A 17,144-nucleotide genomic window follows, 5' to 3' on the forward strand; every position below is an offset into this window, starting at 1 on the left:
TGCCTGGCCGTTGGCCCCGCCCCGCGCGCGCCGGGGCCCCGGGCGCCCCGCTGGCGGCCGTGCGCGCGCCCGCGGCCCCGCTTCCTGCCGCCGCGCGCCCCTCCCCCGCCGCCGCGCAGGCTCCCGCCCGCTGCGCGTTTTGTCCCGCTTCTCGCCCCGTCCGTGTCCTGACTCGCCGCTCTTGTCCTTCCTCCCGCTTTTTCTTCTCTTCTCCTCTCGTTCTAAAGATGCCCTCGGCCACCAGCCACAGCGGAAGCGGGAGCAAGTCGTCCGGACCGCCACCGCCGTCGGGTTCCTCCGGGAGTGAGGCGGCGGCGGGAGCCGGGGCCGCGGCGCCCGCTTCTCAGCACCCCGGCACCGGCGCCGTCCAGACCGAGGCCATGAAGCAGATTCTCGGGGTGATCGACAAGAAACTTCGGAACCTGGAGAAGAAAAAGGTGCCCGGAGCTGGCGGGAGAGGGAGGGCGTGCGGCCGGGCCCGGCGCCCCGGCTTCCCCGCGGACCCCGGAGGGCGAGCGCTGCCCGGCTCGCGGTCCGCTCGCTGCCCGGCTCGGGGTGCGGTGCGGTGCGGTGCGGGCGGCGGGTCTCGGCCGGCGCCCCCCGCGCCCGGGGCCGGCGGGGTGGGCTCGGCTCAACCGCCGGCCTCGTGGAGCCGGGCGGGTCCGCCCTGCAGCCCGGCGCTCCCCCGGGAGCCCAGGGTGTTCATTTAGGGTCAGGAACGAGAGCAGCTCCCCGGCCGGGCCGAGGTCGAGCGGGTCCTCGACTCGCCGTCTCCCGTCCCCCACTGCCGGGCTCTCCTAGATCCCCTCTTTGTTTCAATTGTCTAGGTGGTCCCGAGCCTCGGGCGCTGCCCAGCCGCGGAGGCTTCTCTGCAGCGACTTTTTGCCCCTGGGGGACTCCGAAGGGGCCGGGGGACCGCAGCGATTTTGATGGGTCGGGGACGGGGTCTCAGGCAGACTCGAGGCGTCCGCCAGGTCTGGGGCACATGGAGAGAGTGTCTAACATGGCGGCGGCTGCGGGGAGAGGGAAGCGCTGTACAGGAGCTGCATTGTGAGCACAAAGCGAAAGCAGAGGGGGAGGGCAGCGACCAGGCAGCGGTACCGCTGGCCTCCCTGCACACCCTTCAAAAAGGCCGAGCCACACCCACATTAAAAAAAAGTACTCCTTAGGCTTTCTAGGTCACCGGGTGAGATGTATCTTCAAGCCAGCTTTTTGTGTGTGTGTGTGTGCGCGCTTTCAGCGCAGGACAGTGTACCAACTCTTGTTTAGAAGTGTGTGTGTGTGTAAAGGGTCTCGACTGAGTGAACAATTCAACCTTGACTCCGATTAGCGGTGGAAACGAGAAACAAATGGGTAGTATAAAAGAGGGGGAATTAATATCTTTACTCCGAAAGTAAACTATAACTTTCATAGCTTTTCCTTGCTGGCCTTCAGGACCATGTTTATTATAACATCCTAATTTTGGATATATATATTAAAATGTTTATTCAGGCAGTAGCTGGCTAAAATTTGTGCAGTGCAAAACAGACTGGAAAAATCATATTTAGTTCTTTTATTTACTGATTTATTATACGTTTTGATGAGAATTCTTAAACATTTAACTTCGATAGCTTCACTTTTTCATTTCCTTCAATATTGATGGTTGGAGATTTTGCCTGAATTTCCTGGACTTTATTTGAAATTGAGAGGCACTAAGCTTTAGATTTCTAGCTTCTTCGATAGGCCTTTATTTTGGCACACAGGTTTGTCTTATTGTAATTGGAAAATAGATTTATCTGTATAAGGAAGATAACGAGTATTTTGGGTATAAAGTAACTACATTCAAATATTGGGTAATAGAATAAGCTTGCCTAAGACCAGTATCTTCTGAGTCTTGCCATGTGATTTAGGTTGTGTGTGTGTGTGTTTATTTTTTGCGTGTGTGGTACTGGGGGTTGAACCCAGGGCATCCTACCTCTGAGTTACACTCTCAACCCTATTTTATTTTTTATTTCGAAACAGGGTCTCACTAAGTTGCTGAGGGCCTGCTGAATCGCTAAGGTTGGCCGCAGGAACCTGGAACCCTCCTGTCCCAGCCTCCCAAGCACTGGAATTGCAGCAGTGTCCTGCTACGCCCATCTGTGATTAGTATTGCTACCCTATTTGATTTGTTTTCCTACTGCAGATTGAACCCAGAGGCATTCTGTCTCTGAGCTATACCACCAGCCATTTTTCTATTTTCTATTTTGAAAGTTTTTCTATTTTCTACTTTGAAATGGCCTAAGTTGCTGAGACTGTCCTGGAACCTGTTGTCCTGACTCAGCCTCCCAAATACTGGGATTACAGGCCCACCCCATCATGCCCAGTCCCTATTTGAAATTGTAACTAGTTTGGGTATCTTTTAAAATCCTGTTATTGCTGTAAACATTTCTGTCAGTCTGATTTGGCTGATGCTTGAAATGTTTTAATTTTCAGAATTTCTAGGAAATCTGCTTTCTTTGAGACCAGGAATCACTTTAAATACTGATAGCCAGGCTTGGTGGCACACACTTGTAATCCCGGCATGTGGGAGGCTGAGACAGGAGGATCTTGTAGGTTTAAAGCCAGTCTCAGCTACTTAGGCCTTTGCAATTCAGTGAGATCCTGTTTCAAAATAAATAATAAAAAATAGGGTTGGGGGTGTTGCTCGGAGGTAGACTGCCCCTGGGTTCTATCTCCAGTATTGCACACACACGCAAAAATACTAATGATGTAATTAAGTATAGAAGGCCTTCATATGAAGGTAGACGCTGTTGAGCAGCCAATCTGTTTATGAGGTGACTGTTAGATTCTAGTGTTCACATATATCTGGAAAAAACCCCCAAAAAACCTAGTTTATAAGCTTCAGAGGACATGAACTAAAATTGTTCACTGGTGTTTATAGATATGTATTTACATTGGTATTCCTTAAATTAGAGGAGAGAGGAATATAATTATCACAAAGACATTTGACTGGGCTAGTAAATACTTAAAAATTGCCTTTTAACCTTGGAGATTTAACTAGCTGCACAAAATTAACAAATATATTTTGTATCTTTTTTCTGTCTCAGTGTTTTGGGTGCTTAGTAGTAGCAAAAGGGTCAGGTTATACTTAGGTAAGACTTTTGGTAAACCACAGACTGAGCTACCTACAGGTTGAGTTAGTACTGATGTAGCTTAATTGTTATTAAAACTATATTTTACTTTCTGAGAAAAGGCATTTGGATTTTTTATTAATTTAAGCACATCTTCTTAAATTTTTTCTTTAGACTTGCTGTATGAGAGGATTTAATTGATTCATAAGCCGGGCGTGGTGGTGCGTGTTTGTAATCCCAGCATTTGGGAGGCTGAGACAGGAGGATCTCGGTTTGCAGACAGCCTCAGCTACTAGTTAGGCCCTTTGCAACTCAGTGAGACCCTGTTTCGAAATAAAGAATAAAAAATAGTTCTGGGGGTGTAGCTTGGAGGCAGGATGCCTCTGGGTTTTATCCCTGGTACTGCAAAAAAAAACAAACAAAAAAACAAAAAAAACACCAAACATTCATATTTCATTAGGAGTGAAAATTTCTTTTTTGTATGTGTGTTGCTGGGGATTGAACCCAGGGACATTCAATCTCTGAGCTACACTCCCAGCCTGATTTTTTATTCTTTATTTTGAAACGTCTCACTAAATTGCAGAGGGCCTCACTAAGCTGAGGCTGGCTGCAAACCCGGCTCCTCCTTTCTTAGCTTCTTAAGTACTGGGATTACAAGTGAGTGCCACCACACCCAGTTTAGTAGTGAACATTTCTAATGCCCATGAACCCAGGGGCAATTCTACCTCTGAGCTACACCTGGCCCTTTTTATTTTTTGTTTGAAAACAGGGTCCTGCTAGGTTGCTCAGTCTTGCTAAATTGCTGAGGCTGGTCTTAAATCTGCTGTCCTCCTGGCTTAGCCTCCCAAGACTAGGATTAGAGGCATGAACTACTGTTTCACCTGGATTTTCTTTTTCATTTTCTGTTTTGGTGGTCCTGGGGATGGAACCCAGGGGCAGTGTACCTCTGAGTTATACCCCCAGTCCTATTTTTATTCTTTTTTTGGGGGGGGCAGTAATGAGGATGGAGTCCAGGGGGATTCTACCTCTGAGCTACACCCCCAGGCCCATTTTTTATTCTTTAGTTTGAAAGAGGGTCTCTTTGTGGTACTGTGGGTGGAACTCAGGGGCTTTTCTACTTCCAGGCTTTACTCCCAGACCTATTTTATACTTTATTTGGAAACAGGGTCTCACTAAGTTGCTAAGATCCTCACTAAGTAGCTGGGGCTGGCTTCCAATCTGTGGGAGCTCCTGTTTCAGCCTTCCAAGTGCTGAGATCACAAGTGTGTGCCACCGCACCTGGCTGAAACAGGATCTCAATAAGTTGCAAAGGGCCTCACTAAGTAGTTGAAGCTGTCCATGAACCATGATCCTCCTTTCTCAGCCTCCCAAGTACTGGGATTACAAGCCTTATGCCACCACGCCTGGTCTGTTTGTTTGTTTGTTTGTTTGTTTGTTTATTTATTTATTGCAGTACTGAGGTTGAAGCCCAGGGGGATTCTACCTCTGAGCTACACTCTTAGCCCTAGTTTTATTTTGAAACAGGGCCTCACTAAGTTGGTGAAGCTGTCCTTGAACTGCGATCCTCCTGTCTCAGACTCCCAAATGCTGGGATTACAAGCATGTGCCACCATGCCCTGCCTGCTTATTCTTTTTTCTTTTTTTGTGGTACTGGGGATGGAATCCAAGGGCATTGTATCTCCGAGGTACACCCCAGCCCTGGTTTTTAATCTTTTTATTTTTGAGACGGTCTCTGAGTTGCGAAGGGCCTCCCTAAGTAGCTGAGGCTGTCCACGAACCACGATCCTCTGGTATGCGCCTCCCGATTGCTGGGATTGCCTGTGCCACCACGCCTGGCTTGCTTATTTTTTTGGTACAGGGGTTCCACTAAATTGCAGAGGGCCTCACTAAGTAGCTGAGGCTGGCTTTAAACCTGCGATCCTCTTGTCTCAGCCTCCTAAGTCCTGGGATTACAAGTGAGCCACCATGCCTGGCTCAATTGGATTTTTTATTGCTTCAGGCAGTTTAGCAATTTATATTTGAACTGTATTTTATTCTTACCTATTAACATTGGAACTATATGGACCAAAACACTTTCCCCCTTGATTCAAAAATCAAGTATCCTACTAAATTACTATTAGATATGTAGTTTCACTTTAAAATAATTGTTTCATTCTAATAAGTTATTTGTTCATTTTCGAATAATTTGAGCAATTAGAAGAAAGCTAAGCATTTGTTCAGTGAGAATGCATGCTTAACATTGATGAAAAACGATCCATTACATAATGTAAGTAAATGGATTGATTTCTGAAATTTGGGGCAATAAAGGTAAGATGTTTAGTGAAAAGAATACTGTTAGGATAAAGAGAATTCATATAAATTTACAAATTTATTTTTTTGTGGTACTGGGGGTGGAACCCAGGGGCTTTTCTACCTCCGGGCTATACTCCCAGACCTATTTTATACTTTATTTGGAGACAGGGTCTCACTAAGTTGCTGAGAGCCTCACTCAGTAGCTGAGGCTGCCTTCGAACCTGTGTGATCCTCCTGTCTCAGCCTCCCAAGAGCTGGGATTACAAGTGTGCGCCACCACGCCCGGCCTATTTACAAATCTTTTAAGTAATATTTGAGTGATTTACAACCTAGGTTTCTTTGTTCATTTTGTTCATTCTTGGTTTATTTTGTTTTTGTTCATTCCACTGGGCCTTAGGCTATACAAGATGGTATTTGAAAAGTCAAGTCCTAAGTTTAGCTGAAGAGAAGCTTATTTGATATTGTAAGATGAAATCACTTTTGATGTTTAATAAAGAACATTTTATTAGATGACACTTTTAAAATATATTCTTTATAAATACACTCCAGCGTCTTTGGTAGGTAAAAGGTTAAGAAGAAAAAAATAGAAAAAATAGCCCGACAACTTTGTTATCAGTATGTAATCAACTGATAGCCCAAAGTGCTGTCTTTATATTGCTCCTTGAGACTATGCATGTTGTCTTTGTAGTTACTATTCTCAAAAAAAGGATGCAAGTTGTGAGGATAATGTTACTTTTTGGAGCATTGCAGTGTACCTGTATTTAGAATTTTTGATGCAGCTGTTGTACAGGATTTATTTAGTTTATTTATTTGGGATACTGGGGAATGAACTTAGGGGCATTCTACTTCTGAACTATACCCACGGCCCTATTTTTTTATTCTTTATTTTTAAGTGTTTTGAAATAAACCCATTCTTTACTATTTTATAAGTAAGATCTTTTCTTAGTGCTAATACCTGAAGTTTTCCCTTGATGTTTAGGATCTCTGTTGTGCTTCTTCATTGGTTGCAGGAGCTATTCCTCTGCAATGCAGAGAGCAAGGTTACTTTGTTTTGTATTCACCTTGTCTCAGAAAAAAGGTATAATGCTTAACTTGTTTCTTTTTCTCTGTATGATTGGGAAGGATTTTAAAAGGTTAAATTGTGAGTTCCCTCATGATAATATGGGTACCTTGTTTGTGGGTGGTGAGATAGAATTATAAATATTGGAATGAGAATAGATTTTTTAAAAAAAATTGTGGTACTGGGGATGGAACCCTAGTCCATTCTATGTCCAAGCTACACTCCCAGCTCTATTATTTTTATTTTAAAATCGGGGTCTCACTAAGTTAGGGAGGACTTCACTCAGTTGCTGAGGTAGGCTGTAAACCTATGATTATCCTGTCTCAGCCTCCCAAGTACTGGAATTACAAGTGTGCGCCCCTGTGCCTGGATGAGAATGGCTTTTTTTTTGCATTACTGGGGATAGAATCCAGGGGCATTCTACCTCTGAGCTACAACCCCAGCCCTATTTTTTGTCCTTTATTTTGAAACAGGCTCTCACTGAGTTGCAAAGGGCCTTACTAAGTAGCTGAGGCTGTCTGCAAACCTTGACCCTCCTGTCTCAGCCTCCCAATTGCTGGGATTACAACCATACACCACGATGCCTATCGGTTTTTTTTTTTTTTAACCTGACCGAATTAATTTTACTCGTGTGGCAAATATTTGAATGAGAATACATTTTGTGTGATTTACAGTTTAAGCATACAATTTGCCTTAGTTTTAATTTATTAGCTATATTTAGGGTTAGATGAGGATTAGTTTAGCACTATTTTGTCTTAAAAAAATTTTTTTTTTGCTTTGCGTGATAGCGCATGCTAATAATCCCAGTACTTTGGGGACTGAGACAAGAGGATCACAGGTTTGTAGCTGCCTCAGCAACTTAGGCTTTAGCAACTTAGCAAGACCCTGTTTGAAATTAAAAAAAAAAAAAAAGGACTGAGGATATAGCCTAGAGGTAGAATTCACCTGGGACAATCCCCAATACCTCCTTTTAATATTAATAATTTTACTTGAAAAAGATTAAACCTACAACTTTGTCACAGCCTTAGTTTTATTACCATATGATTGTAGAATCTTAAGTTTTACTTTTGTAGAGTTTAATGCAATTTAGAATTTAGTCTAATTCATTTTATTGAAGAAATAGAGATGTATATATAAAGTGACTCAGATCAGAATGAGTGATTTCCAGAGTCTCTTGTGATGTTTTATGGGGGTAATTACAATGTGTAATGTTCTGCAGTTTAAATGTAATTCTTCATGCTTAATTATTGTGCAGAACCAAGTAAGGACTTTTGCTTCAAATCTTTGGAATTTCTCTATTTTAAAAAGCTGAAGCTAGCTGGGTGTGGTTGCGCACACTTGTAACCCCAGCATTCGGGAGACTGGGAGAGGAGGATTGTGGTTCGTGGATAGCCTCAGCTACTTAGTTGAGGACCTTGGTAACTTAGTGAGACCCTGTTTCAAAATAAAGAATAAAAAATAGAGCAGGGGTAGCTCAGAGGTTGAATGCTTCTGGGTTCCATCCCCAGGCCCACAAAAAAAACATTGTGTGTGTGTGTGTGTGTGTGTGTGTGTGTGTGTGTGTGTGTGTAAAATATAAAGCTGAAGCTGGGCATGGTGGAAACCGCTTGTAATCTTAGCATTTGGGAGGCTAAGATGGGAGGATCGCGGTTTGAGGACAACCTCGGCTACTACTTACTGAGGCCCTTTGAAACTCAGTGAGACCCTGTTTCGAAAGAAAGAATAAAATAGGGCTGGGGGTGTAGTTTGGAGGTAGAATCCCTGTGGGTTCCATCCCCAAAACTGCCACAAAAAAAGAAAGAAAAAAAAAAAAACTGAAATGCAAAGCGGGGCGTGGTGGTGCACATTTGTAATCCCAGTACTTGGGAGGCGGGAGGCTATTACAGGAAGATCTGGCTAGCTTCAGTTGCTTAGTGAGGCCCTCTGCAATTTAGTGAGACCCTGTTCAAATAAAGAATAAAGCCGGGTGTGGTGGTGCATGCTTATAATCCCAGCACTTGGGAGGCTGAGACAGGAGAATCGCACAGGTTTTAAGCTGTCTCAGCTACTGAGTGAGGCCCTCAGCAACTTAGACCCTGTTCCAAATAAAATATAAAATAGGTCTGGGAGTATAACCCAGAGGTAGAAAAGCCCCTGGGTTCCACACCCCAGTAACAACAACAACAACAACAACAACAACAACAACAAAAAGAATAAAAAAATAGGGCTGGGGTTATAGGTTGGCATTAGAATGTCCCTAGGTTCAACCCTCAGCACCGCAAAATAACAACAAAAAGTACAATAAAAAGCCAGATGGGGTGGTGCAGGCTTGTAATCTCAGCATTTGGGAGGCTGAGACAGGAGGAGCACAGGTTTGCAGCCAGCCTCAGCTACTTAGGCCCTCTGCAATTTAGTGAGACCCTGTTTCAAAATAAAGAATGAAAATAGGGCTGGAGGTGTATCTTGGAGGTAGAATGCCCTGGGTTCCTTCCCCAGTACCTCCAAAAAAAATAAAAACCTGAATGCAAAAGAAAACTTTTTTATTATTAGTCCATTATTAAATAATCTCTCATTGCTAAACTTTGTGTTTGTAAGTTGTCCCTTTATTGGGATCCCGAGAATACCAGTGAGGTAGTTCCATTTTAATGAAATTAAATTATGTTATTTTATTTTACTTTTGTGGTGCTGGTGATTTATCCCCAGGGGCATTTTACCTCTGAGCAATTTTTCATTTTTATTTTTATTTATTTATTTTTGGTGGTTACTGGGGATGGGACCCTTCTACCCCTGGGCTACATTTCTAGACCTATTTTTTTTATATTTTATTTGGAAACAGGGTCTCTTTAAGTCAGTGAGGCTGGCTTCGAACCTGCACGATCCTCCTGTCTCCGCCTTCCAAGCACGGGGATTACAAGCGTGCGCCACCACCCCTGGCAATATTTCATTTTTAAATGTCTCACTAGGGTGCTGAGCATCTCAGTACTTGCTGAGGTTGTCCTTGAACCTGTGATCCTCCTGTTTGAACCTCTGAAGCACTGGGATGACAGTTGTGTGCCACTACACCTGGCTTGAAATATGCTTTTAAATTCTGAAGTTTTCTATATGCCTGAGTAAGCCCCAAATGCACATTTGGCAATCTCTAATAAAGCTTGGTATGTAAACCAGAAAAATTCTGGGAAAGTGTTGCCGGTGGAGGGAAATAGGTGTGACAGCCTTCCCATCGCAAATATTATTTAAGTCTCCTGAGTATTTTCTAGTAACTGGCTCTTTTTCTGTGTGAAATAAATGGTAGGTATGTAGTAGAGAAGAGTGATAGGAGTACCAGAAATGAAATTCAAAGCTGAAACAGTAAATTGTTTGGCTTCAGCTCATTTCTCTATTCCAGTAGTTACACCAGTGCTTTTGTTAGATAGAATATGGATACAAAACATGGAAGACAGACTTTACTGGGCAGAGTTCACAATTCATACTTCCTGAGGAAAGGAAGGTATGCTGCTTCACTGAGCTCTAGTAGTCTGTTTATTGTAACGTCTGTGTTCCTAACCTTAACATGTTTTTCTAGAGTGGTGATAAGCCTGTCATTGGGGCAGACTATTGGTAATCATTTCACTATACCTCCTTGTACATGATAACATTACCAAATCATTACATGCAACTATTTTGTCAACAAAGCCCTTAAAATGGAAGAGAAAATTCATTAAAGTGGATTGACCCATAAGTTAGGAAAATGCTTTTTGTATAGAGTTACATGCTTGCAATGATTTTTATTGAAATGGGAATTTTTTTAGGTGGGTAGAATTGATGAATAGGCTAGTAGAACACTTAAAATATGGGTAGTGAGCTGGGCGTTGTGGCGCATGCTTGTAATCCCAGCATTCGGGAGGCTGAGACCGGAGGATCACGGTTCGTGGACAGCCTCAGCTACTTAGGCCCTCTGTAACTTAATAAGACTCAGTTTCAAATTAAAGAATGAAAAAACTAGGGCAGGGGGTATAGCTTGGAGGTCAAATGCTCCCGGGTTCCATCCCCAGACCCCCCCCCCCCAAAATGGGTAGTGTAAGACTGTTCTTGGAATTTGAATATTGAAAATTATTAGGCATTTCATTGCATCCCCCTCACTCAATACTATTACCCAAACATAGAAATAACATATATATATATATATATACACACACACACACACACACACATATATATATATATATACTTATTTATTTATTTATTTATTTTGTGGTACTAGGGATTGAACCCAGGGGCATCCTGCTGAGCTACATACCTAGCTTCATTTTATTTTTTTATTTTTTTATTTTGAAACAGGGCTTCACTAAGTTGCTGAGGCATGCGCCAACCTACAATCCTGGCTCAGCCTCCCAAATACTGGGATTACAGGCACGGGCTACCATGCCCCACTTGGAATATACTTTAATCATTTAAAAATGACTTCAAATTACATTTCACATGTTTTTAATTGAACTCTCCAGGAATATGTATGTATATGTTTCATGTATGTATGTGTATACATATATACCACTTAGTTGTAAGGCTTAGATTTTTCTGTTTCTGTGCTAAGGCTTGCCAGGTGCATTCTATTCAAGTGCTGTGCCCCTCAACTACATTCTAAACCTCAAGCTTTAGACTTTCAAGATTATCATTCAAAATAGGTACTACTAGAACTCATTAGCATTATGTTTCTTTTACTACTGTCATTTGTTTTCTATTCAGACTTACCTGCATAGATAATAAAAGTTTTACAGGATTTTTATATTTTTTATTTATTGCTGGGGGATTAAACCCCTCAGGGACCTTCTACCTCTGAGGTATACCTTCAGCCCTTTTTGTTTTTGAAACAGGGTCACACCAAGTTGCCAAGAGTCTTGTTAAATTGCTGAGGCTGGCCTTGAACTTGTGATCCTCCTGTTTCATCATCTTCCCCAAGTACAGGGTTTAAGGCATACACCACTGCACCCAGCTATGTTTTGTTTTATCAGATTAAACTCTTGAGAGATTTGATCTACTTGAAAAATTATCCTGTAATGATATCTTGACTATCTAGCATTTTTTTTACTATTCTCAGTGTTCAGTAATCCAGCAAGTGTTATTTAGTCTTTGCTTTAACTAGTTTTCTAGGGCCTGGAAGAATGCTACTTCTCAGTCTGTTTTCATTGTTGGACAGTTCATAAGTTCTTGATGTCAGCATTATACTCTTCCTACCACTCTTAAATACTTCTTTGTTTTCTGGAACAGCACAGACTAATGCTACATGAACATGCTTCCAGTATTTGAAGATATGGATCTTATATTGGTTGTGGTATATTCTCTCTCTCTACTGTCCTTTTAAACACTGATGAAACTTTTGCTTATTTTCTTGTCTCCTGTGAATTTTACCAGCCTCTAATTAGTGTAGGGTGAATGATAAGCAGATTCAGTTGTCCACTACTTGGGCGAAATCAACAACTTCTAGGTGAAGATCAGGGAATATAGGCATTGCTGACTTGAAATAATATCTAGAAAAGCCACTAAAGATTATGGAAAGTTGAAAGGAAAATAAATCTTGATCTTGTGTCTATATTTGTCCTTCTGTAGGTTCTTATTGTATAGTATTACTATAGAAAGCAATTTTTTGTGTGGTACTGAGGATGGAACCCTGGGGCATTCTACCTCTGTGTGCTATACTTCCAGCCCTGTTTTTATTCTTTATTTGGAAACCATCTCATTGAGTTGCAAAGGGATTCACTTATGTAGTAGATGAGGCTATCCTTGAACTGCAGTCCTTGCGTCTCAGCCTCCCAAATGCTGGGATGACAAGCATGCACTACCACACCTGGCTATAGAAAGCAATTTACTTGGCCTGAATATGTAAAGTATATAGCTAGGTACTTTTAATTTTTTTTTTTTTTTAATTTTTGTGGTGCTGGGAATTGACCCCAGGGACATTTGACCTCTGCACTACTCCCCCAACCCTATTTTTTGTTCCATTTTTTATTTTGTTCTTTATTTTTTATTTTATCTTGTTCTTTATTTTGAAACAAAGTTGTGGAAGGCCTCACTACTTATTTGAGGCTGCAGCGAACCTGTGATCCTCTTGTGAACCTCCCAACTGTTGGGATTACAAGCATGTACCACCGTGTTCAGTTTAACTCTTTATTTTAGGCTTCATTTTTAAATATTCGGTCTCAGTTTAAAGGTCTCCTGAGTCATCTCTTATCTCACCTCTTGTAGTACTGTGGATTGAACCCAGGGGCATTCTGCCTCCAGTCTATACCTCAAGCCCCGTTTTTTGAAACAGGGTCTCACTAGGTTGCTGAGAGCATCATTACTATTGCCGATGTTCTCTTTGAATCTGCAAAACTCCTGTCTCAGCCTCCCAGGTACTGGGATTACAGATGTGTGCCACGATGCCCAGTTCTTGGCATTTCTTTTAAGTGTATAATTAAAAATGTTCAATTACTGATTTATAGAATTTATTGGCTATAACAGTAAAGAAGCAAAGTTTAGGAAGATATCCATTTTTTGCTGACTTAGAAAATTTAATAAGTTAACTTTGATTCAATTTTTTTTCTGAGCCGGGCGTGGTGGTGCACGCTTATAATCCAGCATTTGGGAGGCTGAGACCTGGAGGATCGTGGTTCGTGCCTCAGCTACTTAGTGAGGTCCTCAGCAACTCAGTGAGACCCGGTTTCAAAATAAAGAATAAAAAATAGGGCAGGGGGTGTAGCTTGGAGGTAGAATGCCCCTGGGTTCCATCCCCAGACCCACAAAAAAAAGTTTTTTTTTCTGAAAAATGGAAGATTCAGATGTACTCTGCTTCAGCAACATAGTCTCTAATTGGAGAAAAGAAAGGAAAACAGCTACAAAGAGGCAGAGGTGACATATAGCAACAACTGGAATTCAGAATGGCATCCTAAGCAAGAGGGGTGTTGAAGCACAAATTATTTTTCTGAGATTTATGGCCTTAGGCATAGTTATTTAACTGTTGTTTTCAGTTTACAGTTAAACTAGTTGATCATGGCACCACCTCATGTGTTTAGCTACCTGATAGTTAAAAATTTGAATGTTTGTTGCATAGTAAAAACTACCTCCTATCCCCGTTTTGGTACTGAGGGCTGAACCTAAGGTTAAACTGGAGATAGAGTGGAACTGGGTGGCACTTGCTGAGGTAATTGTCAGTCTCGCAATTATGAAGTCTGACATCTACTGAGTATACTTATACCTCTGTATCATGGTTCCTCTAAAAAGACTTAATCTGGGTAATAGCCCGATTTTTGTTTTTATGTAGTGCTATAAAAATTTATTTTGATATTGAGGATTGAACCCAGGGGCATTCTATCTCTGAACTATCTCTCCAGGTATAGTTCTTTATTCTTTATTTTACTCTTAGGGGCATTCTACCTCTGAGCTACACCCTCACCCTACACTCATTCATTCATTCATTCATTCATTTATTGGTACTGGGGATGGCACCCAGGGGCATTCTACGTTTGAGCTATACCCCCAGCTCTATTTTTTTTTATTTATTTTGAAACAGGGTCCCAGTGAGTTGCAAAGGGCCTAAGTAGCTGAGGCTTGCTGTGAACCTGGATACACCTGTCTCAGCCTCTTAAATACTGGGGTTATAAGCGTGCACCACCGTTTTTAAACTTTTGAAACAGAGTCTCACTAAATTGTAGAGGGTCTTACTAAATTGCTGAGGCTGGCTTCGAACCTGTGATCCTCCTGTCTCAGCCTCCCAAGTATTGGCATGTGTGCCACCATGCCCAGCTGATATTGTCTTTTAAAATGGTTTTTATTGTCATTCTACAGTTTTATTATTAGTGTTAGTATTTCCTCAATGAATACTATTTCTTAAAAACTTTGGCCAGGTGCAGGATCCTGTTTTTCTGAAGCTTGAGCAGGGGATAGAGTATCTGTAACATTATTATAAAAAGTGGTAACCCCAGGCATAGTGGCGCACGCTTGTAATCCCTGTGCTTGGGAGGCGGAGTCAGGAGGATCGCGCAGGTTCAAAGCCAGCCTCACTGGTTTAAGAGACCCTGTTTCCAGCCGGGCGTGGTGGCACACGCTTGTAATCCCCGCGCTTGGGAGGCTGAGACAGGAGGATCGCGCAGGTTCGAAGCCAGCCTCGCGCGCTGGCTTAGGAGACCCTGTTTCCAAATAAAAATGTAAAAATAGGTCTGGGAGTGTAGCCCAGAAGTAGAATGGCTTCCAGGAACCCCAGTACCACCCCCCCCCAAAAAAAAAGTGCTAGTAGTTTAAAGCAGCCTCTGATGTTCTTTTTTTTATTTTGCTGCATTAGGGATGGAACCCAGGGGCATTCTACCTTCGAGCTACACCCCTATTTTTTAGTCTTATTTTCATTTTTTGCAATATTGAGTTTTGCAAGACTGAACCCAGGGGCATATCACCTCTGAGCTACATCCCCAGCCCGATTTTATAATTTATTTTGAAACAGGGTCTCACTAAGCTGCAAAGGGCCTGCAGATCCTCCTGTCTCAGCCTCTCAAGTACTGGAATTACAAGTGTTCACTATTCCCAGCATCTTTTTTATTTTTGAAACAGGTCTCACTGAGTTGGAAAGGGCCTCCCTAAGTAGCTGAGGCTGTCCATGAACTGCCATTCTCAGGTCTCCACTTCCTAAATGCTGGGATTACAAGCGTGTGCCACCACGCCTGGCACCTCTGATGTTTTGATGAAACTTTTTTTTTAAATGGTACTAGGGATTAAACCTAGGGGCATTCTACCCCCAAGCTACACCCTTGGCCCTGTTTTTTATTTTTTATTTTGAAACAGGGTCTTAAAAGTTGCAGAGAGCCTAAGTAGCTGAGGCTGCAAACCTGCCATCCTGTCTCAGCCTCCCAAGTTACTGGGATTACAAGCGTGCACAACCTCACCCGGCTTATCTTTTTATTTTGAAATAGGATCACACTAAATTGTTGAGGCTGGCCTTCAAACTGGAAACCTGCCACCATGCCCAGATAGTCCTTTTTTAAGTTTTCTTTTAACTGTTGGGACAGGGTCTTTCTAAGTTGCCCATGCTGCCTCAAGGTTGTGATCCTCCTTCCTCAGCTTCCCGTGTAGCTGGGGGGGTTAAAAGCATTTGATATTGTGTTTGACTCTTTTTATATGCTTTTTGTTGACAATATTCCATAAAGATGTATATGTACTATGAAGCTGGAGTTTAATACGGCAGCTACTTTTCCTTTTCACTTTCCTTTTAACCTTGTTCTAGTTCTTATTGTGTAACAATCCAAAATTTAAGGGTTTGAGGCCTCCATTTTATTATGCTCACTGGTTCTGTCGATAGGCACACTGAGGGTGGTGTTACTGTTCCATGATGCCTGGGGAAGACTTTAAACGTAAGACTTGTTTACTCATATTTCTGATGATTGGGCTAGGATGACTTGAACATGGGATTGCTGAGCAGACCTCTTAAATGAGACCTTTCATGACTTGCTTTCTTATTTCATGGCAACTTCCAGGGTTTTGTTTTGTTTTTTTGTTTTTCAGTACTGGGGATGGAACCCAGGGGCATTCTACCTCCGAGCTATATCCCCCTCCCCTATTTTTTATTCTTTATTTTGAAACGGTCTTCACTGAGTTGCAAAGGGCCTCCCTAAGTAGCTGAGGCTGTCTGCAAACTGCGATCCTTCTGTCTCAGCCTCCCAAATGCTGGGATTACAAGCATGCATCACCACGCCTGGCTCCAACTTCCAGGTTTTTAAAAAAATTTCTTGTTTGATGGTTCATTGATCCAAAACACAAGTGATTTAGTGACTAGCAAACAAGGCAGAGATGCACTGCTTTTATAAGTTGGCCTTGAAAGTCATGCAGCATTCTACTGGTTGAAACCCACTCAGGTGCATTTGCCAGGGGAATTAGACTAGTTCTTAATAGGGAGTGCCAAGGTCACATTGTAGAATCCCATGTGGGGCTGCAGTTGTAGCTATTTTGTGAAAATGAAATTTGCCATACCTCAGGTTGGAATAGTGTTATTATGTAGAAAATTCAAGCTTTTCAACTGTTGGAAAAGCTTGTCCTACAATAGGAGAGTACCTGCTCTCATGTAAGGGTTATTATAGGTTAAAAGTCCTGATGTCTGCAAATCTGTCAATCATACCATCTTTTGTATGGCATGGGATTATAATTGTTTTTATTATTGCAGAATACTTAAGAGTACAAAACAAAGCAAAAGGAAAAGAGTTCCACCTATAATTCTGCCTTTTAGGTACCATTCTTAACTCATTTTTGCCTGTCTTATTTTTCATATATACATAAGTATTTTTAGGAATTAGATTTAACATCTGTATTGATTAAGTATGTGGAGAACCCGTGAAAGAGATTGTATATTTTTAATTTCTAGATTCAGCAGCAATTTTTGAAAAAAGTTATATTAGCATAGGAAAAAGGGAAGATAATAAATGCCAGATATATGCTAATAGCAGTATCTCAGGACTGCATTTGTGTACCTTGTTTAGTTCAGAATTTTTACTATAATGTAGCAATGCATTTTAGGTCCGATTTTCATATCTTTTCTATTATCTGTAGTCTTAAGTCAAAGAATTCTGACAATAATGCTGTTATTTTGGAATATCCTAAGTCATACATTAAAAGCAAATCTTGTTTGGTTTCTTATTACTTAACAGAAAAATAGCCTGCCCTCTTTTAAAGAGCTCTCTCTAAAAAACTTGATTTTTTCAACTGACACACTTGAATTTTATACTTAT

The 17,144-nt window shown here is 41.9% G+C and overlaps 1 protein-coding gene across 5 annotated transcripts in view; it reads left to right on the forward strand.

Annotated features, from left to right (window-relative positions):
* Window positions 1-227: 227 nt before the first annotated feature.
* Window positions 228-17,144, forward strand: part of CAPRIN1 (cell cycle associated protein 1) — a gene marked incomplete at both ends in the record, with an annotated part of 50,708 nt that continues 33,791 nt past the window's right edge. For all 5 annotated transcript variants that reach the window (XM_080715985.1, XM_080715986.1, XM_080715989.1 and 2 more), the window contains one exon: window positions 228-437. In XM_080715985.1, coding sequence (XP_080572111.1) covers window positions 228-437 — 210 coding nt within the window. The remainder of the gene's footprint in view (window positions 438-17,144) is intronic.

This window comes from Muscardinus avellanarius (genome assembly GCF_963383645.1).
Source record: "Muscardinus avellanarius genome assembly, chromosome: 1".
Lineage (NCBI taxonomy): Eukaryota > Metazoa > Chordata > Mammalia > Rodentia > Gliridae > Muscardinus > Muscardinus avellanarius.